The 17546-nt window shown below is 43.2% G+C and overlaps 1 protein-coding gene across 2 annotated transcripts in view; it reads left to right on the top strand.

Moving 5' to 3' along the window:
• The window catches only part of LOC148032147 (diacylglycerol O-acyltransferase 1-like), a 219509-nt gene that overhangs the window by 90470 nt on the left and 111493 nt on the right, over positions 1-17546 (top strand). The window contains exon 6 of one of the 2 annotated variants that reach the window (XM_087682785.1): positions 13228-13560. The exons of the other annotated variant lie outside the window; for it this stretch is intronic. Within the exon in view, the coding sequence (XP_087538911.1) occupies positions 13228-13560 (333 nt within the window). The remainder of the gene's footprint in view (positions 1-13227; positions 13561-17546) is intronic. 2 annotated transcript variants of the gene reach the window in all.

Raw genomic sequence — 17546 nt, forward strand, 5'->3', positions numbered from 1 at the left:
AGCAGGGTCCAGACTTCCTTTACATCCCTTGGAGAAGGATCCAAGTTAGCAACCTCCAAGGAAAGACATGGCATTTGGACCCGCTCAGCCTAGTCTGAGATCCATGAGTAGCACCTTCAGATTTGGGTGAGTTAGCCTCTAGATGAGCTGGATTGGGATCCGGGAGAGTGGCTTTAGTCTTTTTTTTGCAAGTAAAATGTGGCTGATTATATTACTAAAAAAAACTGATTACAACGGAGTGCTCATGCTCAATAGACTAGTTGGAGCTGATGAAAGTCACAAGTATATCATGTACAAGCCTCTCAAGGCAGTCTAGGGGGGATGGGGGCAAGAAGCCATGGAGGGGGGGGGGGGGGGGTTAATCGCCATCTGGAGCTGATGAATGTCACAAGTACATCATGTATACAAGCCTCTCAAGGCAGTCTCGAGGGGATGGGGGCAAGAAGCCATGGAGGGGGGTGTATCGCCATTTGGGGCTGTCTGCTTGCATCACGAAAAACAGGTCCTGGCCACCCCAAGTAAGCATGAAATGACATCGGAGCTCCTGACGAGCCCTGGACTCGCCTTGCACCTGATCCCATCGGTTGCGGAGGGAGTGGATGATGGAGGTCCAGAGCTCTACTAAGGTCGCCTGTACTGAAAGTCTCTCTCCGCCGAAAGTCTCCTGACATCGTGCCTTCCAAATATGCCAACCAGCAAAACTCCCTATGATCTCCCATATCTCAGAGCGGTCTGTTGTGGGCTCCAGTACTTGGCGGATAGGTAGAGTCTCCAAACCGACCACTGCGCACGACTCTGCCTCGATAATGAATATCATGTCCTGTATCTTGACCTCATACAGAAGGTGACGGCCGTGGCTGACTGCTTGCCAGCAAAAAGCTCCCCATGAGATACATCCAAGGCTGGGTGCTATACGGCGAAGGATGCAGCATGCACCTCTCCACACGAGCTGCGCCGCCTTACACGACCAAAGGCAATGCTTTGGGGTTTCCAAAGGCTGCTGTGTACAGTGCTTATAACCTTCCTCCTGCATCTGGGTAAGCCAGCTTCCCATTGCCAAGCCTCCATGTGCCACTAGCCATAAGAAATACGGTACCCTCCTCGGCCTCCAAATATCCCATAGGTAGCACCAGAAGGTCCGTCAGAAAGGCTCCGTGATCCTGTGCTCCACCCAGTGCCTGCTACATTGTCACAACGCGTAGGGTTGAAGGTCACCACAGGGGTTTGGCAACGCCTAGGGTTGAAGGTCACCAGAGGGGTTTGACAAGAAAACTGGACAAGATAGATAGAGATGTGACTTCAAGAGATAAATAGATTACAGTGAATGCTTAAAGGTTCAAGAGGTACTTCACGGTCAATCACAGGGGTTTTGAGAGAGAAAAATGTACGGGGGTTCAAGAGCTTAGACTCTAGAGATGGTAGAGATAAGAGAAGGGTTAAAGATTTCATGCCAAGTTCTTGAAGATGTTAATAGAGCTTCCAACTGCATGTTCTTAGCAAATATCACAAGAGTATTATCTCATAAGTTCTAACTCAAATCAAGCTTGTTTTCTTGACTATAAGAGCAATCACAAATTATAAAATCAAATACAATATGCTGTCATATATCATAAACTACTCTGCATCCCATCATTCATACATGATGCCATAGCATGAATCAACTTTGCATGATTACATTCAATGTAGACTGTTAGGGATAAAAGCTTATGAATCAATTACAAGTCTTGTAGGGCAAAGAGACTTTCTTCAAGAGAGCTTCAAATTGAGTTCCTGATAAGGATAAGTTACCAAAACCAAGAAATAAGAGAAAACAAAGCTCCTCTTAATTCAACTCAAAGCATCTACGAATGATCTACAAACATTGCCCTGTCATAGGGGCACATAATACTTGCATATTTTGACAAGATGGCTTCTGTAGAGTAAGAAATGAATTAAAAGAACAATGTTGTAGCTAATTCTCTGATTATGGCTGAAGATATCAGCCCCAAATCAGCCCAAATATCTTTTGGAATTCACCTCTGATGATAGCATAAACTTTCCCTAACATAGTGTCGGTGCGTTTGGTGCTGAGAGTCCTCCACGGGGGTAAGGGACAGCAGGGTGAATGTAGATTCAGGGAGAGGGGTAGACGGAAGAGAAGGGGTTCGAAGAAATTGAAGACGTAGAAAAATACTCCCAAAAAGAATTAGAAAATGTAGAAGAATACTAACAGAGATGAAGCCTGTTGGTTTCTTTCAGCATTATGAGAAGATATAACTCTAATAGACAAAAACGTGTATAAAATAATACGTTCCTCTATATTGCCCAGATCGCCAATTTGATGCTTCCATTGGCTCCCAAAGGGGGGGTAAAATACCAGTACACCTGGCTAGAATTCTGCGAGATCACTTCATCTTCATCTTCCCCTTCGGAGTGCTGTTCAGTGTTTGAAAACAGCCATCGGGCATCGCATGATTTCGTCAATCACTCTTTTTACATAAAATCCTCTCAAATTAGCTGAAAGCTACATGCTTTCTTTTACATGTCATCCTAATCTAGAAGTTGTCTATGTTGGGTATCTCACACGCCTTACTTACGCCTACGCTCATATGGGAGTGTGCGGGTGATCACTAGGACACTGGGGCACTTTTTACTCTCGGTAGGAGAGGTTTTTTCCCCCAGATTATGTGTACTATTTTGTATGTGCTTGTGGTGCACACTTACGGGCACTTACTGTGTTCGGGTGTGAACAGCCCCTTATAACCCTAAGGTATAAGGGTTATCATTTGTACTTTCATCTTACACTCTATTCAGTACTATTGCATTGGGTGTCGTGCTCAACTCTGTCTCTCACTCTCACACTGTCTACTGCACTTCAGCTGCACCTCGATCCTCTCCCATCTGACATTTGGTATCAGAGCTCAGCTCTGAGCTCAGCTTCTGCTTGCAACGTGCAGTCCTGACCGCACTCGAGCCACCTCTGTTCTGCATCTGCCCTGCGCGCAGCTCCAACAGACGGCGCGCAACACTGCCCTGCCCAGACGCCACCTGTACCTGCACTCGCCCTGCCCAGGCGCTGTTCCTCTGTGCGTCGCCTTTACTCGAGTGTCCGCCTGCAGTTCGCCCGCCACACGATTCGACTGTCCTGAGTCGTTTGTAGTCCACGTCAGCAACACTAAGTCAAACGACGCCCGCCAGACGACGCAGCCCGTCAGCCCGCCGTTTTGAAAAGTCCACGTCAGCAGCTCGCGATTGTAAAACAGTCCGCTCGTCAACGGACCCGTCACACGCGACTGTCCTGCGCTGCCAAACTGCCCGTTGATCTGCGCCGCCAAACTGCCCGCCAAACTCCACGTCAGCTCTGCTCGCCACCTTAGCCGCCTGTCTAACCAGCACACGCCAGTCTGCTTCACGCTCAGGTAACATTTTGAAAATTATTGTTATTCCAGCCCAGAATAAAATTCTGGAAGCGGCGGTTCACACGCAATTGGCACAGATCTACTGGAAAGAAAATTTCATGCAAATTTCTGACTGAATGGTCAGAAAATTTTGGGGCTTTTGTGTATTTGGAGGACAGATGCATTTAAACTGCTGATACAGTCACAGACCGACTGTTTTTGACAGAGATTTTGGCAAAATTTTGGGGATTTATTCATAACAGTGTTGCACTGCACTGTTTGCACATTGGGAAACGTGCTGTGTCTGTCTGTGACACATTGAATGCACATTTTGGGGCTTTTGTAACAGACATTTGTGACAGAAATTTTGGGCAGAAAATTTTGGGGCTTTTGATGTTTTAGTGCTGCTGAGCACTAATTGCACCTTGGAAAGCGTGCATCAGTGACAGTTTTTGTGACAGAGTACCCTTTGCACATTAATTGCAGACTTGTGTTTGCTGCAATTTCTGGAAATTTGCAGATTTCCAGCCCGTACTGCATTGACATTGCTCAATTGCCTTTTGGGAAATAATGGCAAATCAGGGAGGAGATGTATTCACCTATGTGTCCAAGGAAGACCGATTGGATGGGAACAATTATTCCCTTTGGTCTTTCATGATGAAAAATGTATTAGTGGCAAAAAATTTGTGGGATTATGTCAGTGGAGAGGAAGCTCGACCGGGAGTTGTGGCTCCCGCTACTCCTCCTCCAGGAGGACGTGCAAGAGGGCAACCTCAGCCCCCTCCACCTCAGCCCGCTCAGCCACTTCCCCCAAGAACTGCAGCTCAGAAAACTTGGGATACACGGGATGCACAGGCTATGTCGCTGATTGCATTGGCAGTTCAGCGTTCTATCATTCCTCATATTCGTTCAGCAGCTTCTTCACAAGAAGCTTGGTTGATATTGGAGCAGATGTTTGCAGGAAAGAATGAGACTCGCATCTCTTTCTTGAAGAAAGAGCTAGAGACTCTAAAGATGAATGAGGGTGATTCTATGCAGGATCATCTCAACAAAATTCAGGACTTGCGGGAGCAACTCATGAATGTGGATGAATACTACTCAGATGCGCAGCTGATTTCTACGACATTGAATTCACTGGCTCCCTCTTACTTGGCTTTTCATACTGCCTTGAACCTCACTATGAGGATTTCGAAAGAGCCCATCACTTTCATTCAGCTTGTCAGTTTGCTTCTAGAGGAGGAACAAACTAGACGGAACAGTGGTGTGGATGGTATAGCCTCTGAGCAGGCTTTTATGTCAAGGCAGAAGGGTAAAAACAGCCAAGGGAAAAATGCTTCGCAGAGTTCTGGTAGTACTAACACTTCACAGACAAGTCAGAAACAGGGGGGCACGCAAGCCAAGAAAGGAAAATGCCATTACTGCAAGAAGCCTGGCCACTACATCACTGAGTGCAGGAAGCGCATTGCCAAAGAGAAGAAGGAGTCAGGGATGTCTGTTTCTGCAGCTCCTTCCACTGCTAGTGAGTCCGCGTCCTTTGTTGCAGACAGGGACTATTGTTTTTACACTTGCAGTTATGATGTCTCTTGGGCTGATAGAGCATTTAGCTCTACAGAAGATGCTGACACTTGGTTCTTTGACAGTGGTGCTTCACGGCATATCACATCTCGTAGAGATTTGTTTGCTTCTCTTGGTGCACCTCCCGTTGGGAAGTCTGTTCAGTGTGCTAATAATGCATCATACCCTGTTCGTGGTATTGGGGAGATTCAGCTTACAGCCATTGATGGCTCTATTCTCCGCCTACAGGATGCTTTGTATGTGCCTGGCATTAAGAAGAATCTGCTTTCCATTTCTTCTATGGCACGTTGTGGTTTGCAGGTCACCTTTGATGATGACCGTTGCATGGTCCGTGACAAGGAACACATGACATTGGTCTTGACAGGTTCTCTGTGTCATGGGTTATATGAGTTGGATGCTCTTTCGGTAGATCAGTCTGCATATTTGACATCCACTCTTACTCCTGCTATGTTAGAGGCAGAGTTATGGCATGCTCGTTTGGGGCATGTAAACTATGGCAGCTTGATGCTATTACAGCGTACTCAGATGTTGGATGGATTACCTCTCTTGGAGAGACCTCCTGAGCATTTATGCGAGGGTTGCATTTTGGGGAAAATGCATCGTTTCTCTTTTCCCCGTGATGTTGCTTTTAGAGCAACAGCCAGATTGCAGCTTGTGCATTCGGATGTTTGTGGGCCCATGCAGACACAGTCATTGGGTGGTTGTTACTATTTTGTAACATTTATTGATGACTTTACACGTTTGTGCTGGGTCTATTGCTTGAAAAAGAAGTCAGAAGTGTATGATGCATTTTTGGCTTTCAGTGCACTTGTGGAAACTCAGTCTGGTTGCAAGATTAAGACTCTCCGTTCGGACCGAGGGGGGGAATACATGTCCTCTATGCTGAATTCTTATTTGCAGCAGAAGGGCATTATCCATCAGTACACTACTGCATATACTCCACAGCAGAATGGGGTAGCAGAGAGGAAAAATCGGTCACTCATGGAGATGGCCAGATGTATACTGAAGGCAAAGAGTTTGCCTCATAGTTTTTGGATGGAAGCCGTCATGTGCGCTTGCCACATTTTGAACAGATGCCCTACCAAGGCCTTGAAAACCGTCACACCTTTTGAGGCTTGGCACAGCCGCAAACCTTCTGTTGGCCACTTCCGTACTTTTGGGTGTATTGCATATGCCCATATTCCACAGGTACTTCGAAAGAAGTTGGACAACAAGGCTGTAAAATGCATCTTTATGGGATATAGCAGCGAAAGCAAAGGCTACAGACTCTATGATCCCGTGACCAAGAAGGTTTTTGTCAGCAGGGATGTTGTATTTGATGAAAAATCAGAATTATCCTTGGCTGGTTTTGATACATATCAGGCTGCCCGTGATGTCTTTGAAGGGCTGCTGCCCATCACATTTGGTGATTCAGCTGGTACTTCAGCAAATGAACCTAATGTTCAGCCAGCTGCTCCTATGGAACATGCAGTAAATCAGCACATTGCTGAAACTGAAATTCAGCAGGAACTTGTACACAGTCAGGAAGCAAGACAGGTGCCTAGATGGTACACGCAGACTATGAGAGATAGTCATTTGGAAACACCCTTGGCTGGTCGTACTCGAAGGCAAACTCAACTGCATGATTCAGCACATTCCATGGAGTTGGTTATGGCAGCATGTACTCATGATAATGAGGAGCCTGAATGTTTTGAGGATGCACGACATAGTGTGCATTGGATGGCAGCCATGCAAGCTGAATTGGATTCTATTCATAAGAATCATACTTGGGATTTGGTGTCTTTGCCAGTTGGCAAGCGTGCCATTGGTACGAAATGGGTCTACAAATTGAAAAGGAATGCAAATGGATCCATAGATAAGTACAAGGCACGGCTGGTAGCTAAAGGCTACGCACAGAAAAAGGGCATTGACTATGAGGAGACCTTTGCTCCTACCTCCCGTATGACGACCATTCGGTCTATGATTGCCTTGGCTGCACATTTTGGTTGGAAAGTGCATCAGCTGGATATAAAGACTGCATTCTTACATGGGGAACTTCAGGAAGAAGTGTATGTACAGCAGCCCATTGGTTTTGCAGTTGAAGGCTCAGAAAATTTAGTATGCAAGCTGAAAAAAGCTCTATATGGTTTGAAACAAGCTCCACGAGCTTGGTACGCAAAGATAGATGCTTTCTTGCTTAGTCAGGGGTTTGTAAACAGCCCATCTGAGTCTACCCTTTATGTACATAAAGAAGGGGGATCCATGCTGATTTTGTGTCTATATGTAGACGACCTTTTGCTCACTGGAACACGTGCTGATCAGATTTCAGCATTCAAAAATAATTTACAGCAAACTTTTGACATGTCTGACTTGGGTATTTTGCACTATTACTTGGGCATCCAGTTTGTACATGATGCTAGAGGCATTGGATTATGTCAGTCAAGGTACATTGGGCAACTTCTTGAGAAGTTTGGCTTACAGGATTGCAAGCCAGTTTGTACACCCATGGAACCTGGGCTCAAACTGTCATTACATGATGACAGTGATTTGTTTGATATCCATACTTATGCTCCAGCAGTGGGATGTCTCATCTATCTATGCCACACTCGGCCAGACATACAGTTTGCCGTTTCAGTTTTGAGCAGGTACATGCATCAGCCTCGTATGTCGCATTGGCAAGCTGTGAAGCGTGTGTTTCGTTACTTGCAGGGTACTAGAGCTCTTGGATTGCTTTATGCCAAGGGGAAACCACTGCAGTTACATGCTTACAGTGACTCTGATTGGGCTGGTGATTTTGATACTCGTCACTCCACTAGTGGCAATTGTTTCTTTCTTGGCTCGTCATGCATTTCTTGGCTTAGCAAGAAACAATCCACTGTTGCCACGTCGTCATGTGAAGCTGAGTACAAGGCAGCCTTCACTACTGCAGTTGAGTGCGTATGGCTTAGACGCTTACTTGCTGATTTGGATGTATCTGTTACGGAGCCTACTCCTTTATATACTGACAGTCAGAGTGCCATTGCAGTGGCACGGAACCCTGTGTTTCATGCTCGCACGAAACACATAGAGATTCACTACCACTTTGTCAGAGAGAGGCTACATGCAGGTGATATCAGCCTTGTCTACTGTCCTACCACTAGCAATGTGGCAGACATCTTCACCAAAGCTCTTCCACGAGACAAATTTGAAGCATTTCGCGATGCTTTGAATTTGACGCCCTTTGGTGGCGGATGATCCTTGTACACTTGATCACTCTTCACTCCAGGGGGGTTTGTTGGGTATCTCACACGCCTTACTTACGCCTACGCTCATATGGGAGTGTGCGGGTGATCACTAGGACACTGGGGCACTTTTTACTCTCGGTAGGAGAGGTTTTTTCCCCCAGATTATGTGTACTATTTTGTATGTGCTTGTGGTGCACACTTACGGGCACTTACTGTGTTCGGGTGTGAACAGCCCCTTATAACCCTAAGGTATAAGGGTTATCATTTGTACTTTCATCTTACACTCTATTCAGTACTATTGCATTGGGTGTCGTGCTCAACTCTGTCTCTCACTCTCACACTGTCTACTGCACTTCAGCTGCACCTCGATCCTCTCCCATCTGACAGTCTATAGTTATATGGATTTTTACAAGAGATAATATCTAGAATATCAAAAATTGGCTAAAACTTGTCCAAAAATCTAATATTTTGAACCATGGACACTAACACTAATGTCTAAAATGGCATTGGCTCTCTAAATCAATAAGAAAGCCACACTCGAGATTTTTTTACACAGAGTGCGCGTAGTGGCACGACATCCACCCCCTCCTAACCTGCACATCCTCTGGCATGTGCAAAAGTCTTACAGATCTGTAGTGTCAGAAGAAGTATCTTCTGCTATGTCAATGTCTTCATCTGTTGCCTCTTCTTCTTCTTCTTCTGTCTTTATGCTCTCAAATTACATCCAAGTCTTCTAACTCATATGTTGAACTTTCTCTTCGTTTGAAGAGCTTGATTCTTTTTCTAGCTATGGGTATCTTCATGCTTGTTCTATCCAATTCAGCAAATGAATTTGTGGCATTGTCATGAACGACCTTTACCACATACAGGCCAAACCGATGCTTTACCATCTTCCTAGAAGGCACTGTATTGATTGTCTAGGCTACTGTCATAGACAAGCACCTAGTCATTTTCTTGAATTGCTCTTGGCAGAAGTCGATGTCGCTTATCAAATCTTCTTTTGTTCTTTAGTCTTGCTGTCTTTAGCTTCTCAATAGCTGCTTGAACATCTTCAAGCCTTCTTTCTAGCTGCCATATGCACAAAGTCGGCAACTCTTCTCTACTTATGCCTTCCTCCCAAGGTAGAAGACTCCATGTGATAATAGATTCTTTAGGGCATAAGTGGTTGTTATCCAAGCATAACTTCAGCTGGCATATAGCCAATCACTGTACTGTGAGTAGTCCGGTCAGCCCATAATGCAAAAGGTAGCATTTTAGGCCATTCTTTGATATTTCCTCTATAAGACTTTGCTAGAGCTTTGAGAATAGGTTGATGTTCTCTCTCACTCTTTTTATTTCCTTCAGGGTTGTAGGCTGATGCTAAAGCCAACTTAATACCCAATTGAGCAAAGAAGCTGCATGCCTCATCAGCATCCAACTCTCCTCTATCTATAGTTACTTTACCCATACAACTATATCTACAAAACACTTCTTCAAGCAAAAAACAACAAACAGCTTGAGTGGTCTTGGTTGTGAAGGCTTTGCCTTCAACTTGATTGGTTAGATCCTCTCTTGCAAGCACTAAATATCGCATATTCCATATTCTTGTAGGCATAGTTATAAAGATCAATAACCCATCTATAATGTATTGACAAAGGATAAGTCGGTTGTAAGCCATCTTGATGCTTGACCATAGAATACATCTGACACACATAACAGGTTTTAACAAAATGTGCTATGTCCCAATACATGTTTTGCCACCAATATTTTTCTTTGACTTTACTAAAGGTTCCCCATATGCCTCTATGGCCAGCTCGCATGCTTTCATGAAATTCCTTCATTACCTGTTGTTGCAATCTTTTGTTACCTAAAAATCAGACAGGTGCTCCTTTCTTCTTCTTTGCGTGCTTCCATAGATGTCATTCTTTAAGAAAAAAGCCATAAGCTTTCCTCTTAATATACTCGAACTCTTCATTAGTCCAAGACTCCTCCTTCTTCATTATGCTCAAATATTGGCCAATCTTCAGCCAATCTTCTTCAAGGAAATGAACTAGAACTTGAGCAATGCAATGAGTATGTTGGCTTCTAGTTGACTACCCTTCTTCCATAGATAAATCTTTGATCTTTGTTGCTGTATGCTAATTTACAGCAGTACCTTTTCTTGTTCTTACTATACTTAATGCTATACCATTAAAAAGATTAGCTTCACCTGTAAGATTTAGCTTAGGGTTTGTATATGTAGCAACTGAAAAGATAGTTTCAGCAGCCATGGAATGAAATTCAGCAAGTATAGATTCTTTAGCTTCATCTTCTTCCATCAGCTCTTCTTCATTGTTATATCTTGCACTTGATAGCATGTTAGCAAATGGATTCGCCTTTCCTGCAATATGCTTTTATTCGGGGTTGAGAGATTTAATATATGCAATCCATCTTAGCATAGCAATATCGGATGTAGAGCAGTTGGCAATCATGCCCAAGAGTGGAAGATAATCAATTTCTAATACTACGGAAGCATCTATAAAGTATTCATGATCACACTTTAATGATGTTACAACTCCCCACAATTCCCTTTTTACTTGTGCATACCTTCTTTGACGTTCATTGAGAACCTTTGCTCCAAAACGAATTGCATACCTGTTACCTACAAGGTATTCTTGGCCAACAGCCCATCCTATCCCAATAGGACTTGTATCCACAGTAAGGATGATGGTTGACCATTTGAATAATCAGCCCTTTTGAGAGTGGGGGCTGAAATTAATAACTTCTTTAGTTTGTGTACAGTGAGAGTATGCTCTTTTTCCCAAGAGAATCTTTGGTCTTTTCTTAATAATTGATAAAGATTTTCGGCGACATGAGCAAAATGTGGTATCCATATGAGATAGAATACGCATGCGCCAAGAAATCTTCTCACCTTTGAGATATTTGTGCATTTTTCTTGCATTCTGCTGATGGCATCTATCTTGATTGGTGAAGGTTTACATCCATAGGGGCCACACAGATGTCCGACCACTAGAACTTCTTCTACTCCAAAAATCGACTTAGAGGGTAAGATGTACCTCTTCTAGCCTTGCCAAAATCTTGTCACAATCATGAATATGGTTAACTAAAAACGTCCTTCAGCCATCTTCTCAAGCTCCTCATTCTTTTTTTTGACTTCACATCCCTTGATAGGTACATCATCAAGAAATGGAAGAGTAAGTTGTGAAATAAAGTCCCTTAAGACTTTGTGCATAGCATTCATCATATGGGCTATGGAGTTTGTTGCACCTTGTGGTAGAGTGCATATGCGGACCAATCCAAGAGGTGTCTTCATTGTGGTAATGTCTTGGCTTTTTGATGAAAGCTGAAATTGGTCATATACTGAATATAGGTCGCCCATAGAATAAATTGTTCTACCTGCAAAAGCTTCAATAAACTCATCAACAATTGGACCCGAACCAACATTTTAGATTGTGACACGATTAATAGGCTGTAGATTTTGAATGAATTGTAAAGATCCATTTTTCTTGGGCATAGTAAACCATCGGTTTGAGTAAGGTGTTGAAGAAGGTTCTAAAATCTTTATTCTAATCTTCTCATTTAGAAGTTTCAATAATTTGGGCAAATGCGCCCTTGGAACGGGAATGGGCTTGAGGTTCCAAGACACATGTGGGACCGTAAAAATGACCATAGGAGCCATAATATTTGGATCCACACAGCTTATTTCACTTGGCTGAAGTGCAAAAGCTTTTCCATGTTTCATTAGCATTTGTATAAAAGAGTGTTTTTCAACCAACGAAAGGAAAGAATTTTCACCTATTTTGAGCTCTTTTATACTTTCAGATGTGAACTTGTGACCAATGTTGGAAGGATCACAAAGACTTGGTTGATTTGCTCCCCTATCAGCCAGCCCTTCACTTTCAGGAGGCAGCCAGAAGCTTGACTTTCTTATCCACCGTCTTGTATTTTGTCTCCACTTGGCTTCAGCCTTGTTGAGTAAACCAATGTCTTCTTGCTCAACAAATTTTTGAATTGTTTGATAAAAATCCAATGTACATACTTCTATGGACTAATTTTGAGCTTGATTTTCTGTATGAGCAGCTGCATATATTTCAGCCAATGTGTCAGTAGTAATTAGTCCAAAAAAAAAAGCCCGAAATATCTTCATTTTCAGCCATCATGTCATAATTTTTCAGCACTCTTTTTACATAACATAAATATTTTCTTTTAGCTTTAGTCATGGCTGGAAGAGACTTATAACAGCCCATACTATTGGCTGTACATACATACAGATTTGCTAGAGACACAGTTTATATTGCATAAGGAGGTTCAATATTTTTACATGATGCACTGCCATAGCCTCCTTTTATAGCACACACACAGTAAGAAATTGGACAGCTCGTTCATTATCCTTGGTTCGGATTCGAGCATAGGAAGAATCATCATTAAGAGCTTTTGTTTCCAAGCGGGCTTCAGAAATGTAAGGTTGCCCAAGAATGATAGGGTTGTTATGCAAGAAATGCACTTAGTCACTTAAATAGCCCCAAAACATGCTTATTTTAGGCTTATTTGAGCCAAAACCCTAAAACGGGGAGCGGATCGAGAAAGTTAAGTGGGAGAGGATCTAGAACCCTAATTTTTTATAAATTGGCAGCCAGTCCTCCACTCTTTTACAATCTCGTTTTTGCAGGTTTCAGGTGCTACTAGCTTGGTGCCCACATCCCGGTCACGGAGGACATCTCAGCCCTTGCTGTCCATCACTGTTCCCTACAGTCTGGCGCTTGTTTTCAACCCTCTACACGCTGATTGTTGTTGTTTTTGCTTGGCGACTGACTGCTGTCCATCTGCATTGCTGTCGTACAGCCTGCCACGCCAGCAAACTGCTGCTTTTGCAGGCTCCGGCTGCCACCATGACAGTTTTCTCTATCTTGCTTGCGTTTTCAGTCTCTCACTCTCTCCTGCAGGCTTTGTTTTTAGCTTACTTACTTAGCATACTCAGTCAGTATTTTACAGCACCTAGGATGTCACATTGGATTGCATGACTTCGTGTGTTGCGTTATTTGCGGTGTATTTTTTCTTATGGCTTGACATATGGTTTTGGTTTATGTTTGCAGGGGTACACTGATTCTGATTGGGTAGGAGATCATGACACCCGGCATTCCCATGGTGGCTACCTCTTTATCTCGGGCATGGCTCCCATTTCTTGGTCCAGCCGTAAGCAAGAGACGGTGGCGGCTTCCACGGCCGAGGCTGAGTACTGGGCTCTCTTCAATGTCACCACCGAGACCATCTATCTGAGGAGTTTACTAGCGGCACTTCATTTTCCATGTGACACTTCCACAGTTGTCTACTGCGACAACCAGAGTGTCATTGCCCTTGCGGGCAATCCGATCATTACATCACGGACACGGCATGTGGGAGTCCATTTTCACTTTTCCAGAGAGCAGGTTGAGCTAGATACTATTCGCCTAGAGTTTGTACCTTCATAAGATAATTTTGCAGATATCTTGACCAAAGTGGTCAACTGACCGGTTCTTCAGTATCTGCTACCCAGGATCGGCTTGGGTACACCCTCCTCTAGTTCTTCAGCTTGACGGGGAGAGGGTGCTTCCCTCTTGCTTTCCCTTCCAGTTTGAGAGCGGGCGGCTCCTACTCTTAATCGTGACAGTGATGATGCTTACAGTTTTTTAGACATTACATTCACTTATTCTTTTGTATTGTATTATGGGCATTTGCAACTTCATCCGTACTATCAGGATGACCTGATTGTAAAAGGACACTTGGACAAGTGAACACTTCCCTGGCGAGGGCACTGTCCCAGTGGCACCGCTGCATAGCATATTGCATGAGCATGACATCTTGCATCTCCCTTTGCATTACCCTATGCATTGGCATTCTGTTCATGTCAACATGCATCTATGTGCATTTATCCCTTTTCGGTCTTTTGGAGTGGTCGAATCTAGGATCCACCATATTCGTAGCATAACACATGGCAGTTCTCCTAAAGATAGTTTTTCTACCCTTGCTTAAATGCTTGCTTTGCTTGTCTTGGTAAGCCCACCGTTTTTTTTTGCCTCTCACATATTCAACACATGATTAGCACATACACTCACTTTTATCGTCCTTAAGCACTTATCCTCGTCAGTGTGAGGGATTGGCTTGCTAGTTTTGTGAATAACTTAGGTTTAAAACTCTCTTTATCTTTTCCTATCTGTCACTTAATCGGCTGCTATCCCTATATTACTTATGTATTTTCAAAACACTTTTCAAAAAAAAAAAAAAGGTCCATTGTTGATTCCATCCGCCTTTGTAGGCCTTGGTAGGCCCTTGGGCAGCTGACGAGCACCCTTGGTTCGATGCCCTGATCTCTCTGGGGTGATCACTTGGGCTCCCTTGGTAAGATATCCATTGCCTTTGTAGTCTTGGTAGGCCACTGCAGCTAACATGGACCTTTTGTCCGATGCCCTGGCTGCTTTGGGGTGGGAAACCTTGGGGTAAATCAAAATTTAGGCTAGCCTACTTTTCTCGCCCTATTTTTGGGCCTGAGAGAGGGTGTTGTGCTAAGAAATGCACTTAGCCACTTAAACAGCCCCAAAACATGCTTATTTTAGCCAAAACCCTAAAACGGGGAGCGGATTGAGAAAGTTAAGTGGGAGAGGATCTAGAACCCGAATTTTCTATGAATTCGCAGCCAGCCCTTCACTCTTTTACAATCTTGTTTTTGCAGGTTTCAGGTGTTACCAGCTTGCTATCCACACCCCGGTCACGAAAAACATATCAGCCCTTGCTGTCCATCACTGTTCCCTACAGTCTGGCGCCTGTTTCTAGTTCTCCACACGCTGATTGCTGTTGTTTTTGCTTGGCGACTGACTGTTGTTCATTTGCATTACTGTCGTACAGCCTGCTACGCTAGCAAACTGCTGCTTTTGCAGGCTCTAGCTGCCGCTATGATAGTTTTCTCTATCCTGCTTGCGTTTTCAATCTTTGTCTCACCTGTTGCAAGCTTCGCTTTTAGTCTTTCTCTCTCCTGCACGCTGTCTTGCCTGCATTTTTAGTATTTCTCTCTCTTGCAAGCTCAGTTTTTAGTCTTTTTCTCTCCTCACTGCTCTCTGTATCAGATCCAGCTTCTCACTACTGTGTTTGCTCGTATTCGACATCCGGAGGTTGCCTTACTGCGATTCGGGATCCGTTCGGAATACGACACACTCTCCAGCTCATTACCCCTGTCTTGATCCTAGAGATACAGGAGTTCGAGGTTCAATGTTCATTCACTGCATAGTGTGTTTGCTGCATGAGCATCATATTATTAGTAGTCATATCATTTCATTTATTCACTGTATTCATTGTCTTTAAGTTACTCTAATCCTAACCCTAACTGTGTTCTTTTTATCAGTCTGTGCTTTGTCCTTCGCTTTCTATTTATGTTTCTGTATTAGGGTATTTTTCTTTACAAGGGCAACTGCAAGAGTCTTAAACAAAAAAGTGAAAATTGTCTTTTGTCTCCAATAGTTACCTGCACATTAGGACATGCAGTATATAACTCTCTAGAAGAGTTGTTTGCAGCTCTCATTCGCCAACCTGGATCAACATCTATGGGCCATCCGCCACTTTCATAGACCCCTTGCTATGACATTTATCTCCAAGCCATAGTCTAAGAGTGCAATATATGGTATTTGTTTTTCTCCAATTTTGATGACTGTCTCCGTTGTTGCTCTTGTCCAATGCCTACGGGAGTAGTGACTGCTTTGAATGAACTGAGCCTCTTCCTCCTCATGCATGTGCTGTAGATGCCTTCTTTTTGAGAGGTGGGCTGCCCAATTGGTTTGGACCAGCTGACCATTACATTTTCAGCTTTCACTTTAATTTTGCATTCATGCTTTCTTTATCTTTAGCTTCAATTGCTACAAATTATTCTTTAACTGCTTCAAGATGAATTCCTTATGAAGTCAGCTTTTCTTCATCCTGCACAAAAACTCGAAGAACTTGCAAAAAAGCATGCACTATTTCTTTAGCTTCATCACCAACATATTGTCTTTTTCTTTTGATTACATTAATAATTACATTATGGAATTTATGTTTGACAATTCCAAGAATTTCGCCTAAGGTGAATTCAATTTTGTTTCCCAGAATTCGTTCTTCTGAGACTCGTTTGAGATCGGTTGCAGATTCTTTGTCAGATTGCAATTTGTAGCCTGACTGCTTGCCTTTCTTCTTTCCTTCGGTTTTCTTTGTTTGTGGTGCATCTTCCATCTCTTGATCTGGGGTTATATTTTCAGCAAGCTTTGGTTGTTCAAGCGTTCTTCTAGTTACTCGTTTTGGAGGGCCAGAAGAGGAAGGCCCTGGTTCATATTTTCTTCTTCTCTTTTTTTCAATCAAGACTTCTTTATGATTGACGTCAGGGAAATGTGCAAAGGCGGAAAAAGAATCTACCGGTTCTTTCCAATCAGTTATTCCTCGAATGCATTGACTGGCGTTAGCCAAATCTTCTTTGGTTGTTTTACCACGTTCCATTTGATCTAGTGCCTGCATCCATACTTTAGATTGCACATTAGCTTTACATGCTTTCAAATTTGATTTAGTTGGCTCAATTTGCAGCCCATAGGTAGCTGCATCAATTGATGCGGAGGCATTCTTTACAGCTAAATCTTCTAATCTTTTCTTCATTCCACCATTGCTAAAATTTGGCTCCTGTGAAAAACTAGTTTCAGTTGCATGAATTTTTCCGTCTTTCCAAAAGACGAGCTTCTGTGCTTTAGCCTCACGGAAGGTAGAACACTTCCTCTTGTCATGTTGTTGGCTATCACACTAAATACAATGCCTCTTATAGCCTTCTCTCATGGATCTTTGTGTTGATCGTCCTCGTTCTTCAACTTTGACATCAAACTTCTCTACCTTGAACTAATTTCTGTAAGATTCAGATAAAGGTCACACATGCTTTTAATGAGTTCATCCATGACATCATTTTTAGAAGGAACAGAATAAGAAAGAGTTGGTTGATTAGTCAAAAGAATAGGGGATTTTGAAGGTGGAACAAGCTCCATCAATGGAGTTGTTGAAGTTGAAGTAGAACCCAATCTTCAAGTAATCATGTTAACTGTATCAGTAACATCCGTCCATGCAGTCTTGACTCCTGATTCAGAGGTAGCATCTTCTAGGCGATCAACAAGCTTCTCTTGCAGAATGGGATCTGCAGTCTTAAGGAATAATTTAGTCTTCTGATCTTCCATACTTTGTTGGTCTTCAACATCAAGTTGCCCAAATTTACTTTTAAACTCATGGTATAAAGCTGTTGCAGCTAAACCTTTGTTGGGTTTCTCAACACAATCAGTAAAAATTTTCTTCGTCATTAGGCTAGAGTCTTCTAAGAAGAATTCTTCACGTAGGGCTTTTTTGAATGCAGCCCAATCCGCATCTCGCTGAAGAAAACATGGAT

The sequence above is a fragment of the Lygodium microphyllum genome, chromosome 8 (genome assembly GCF_053477565.2).
Source record: "Lygodium microphyllum isolate KBCC chromosome 8, Lygodium_microphyllum_v1.1.10, whole genome shotgun sequence".
NCBI classification, from domain to species: Eukaryota; Viridiplantae; Streptophyta; class Polypodiopsida; order Schizaeales; family Lygodiaceae; genus Lygodium; species Lygodium microphyllum.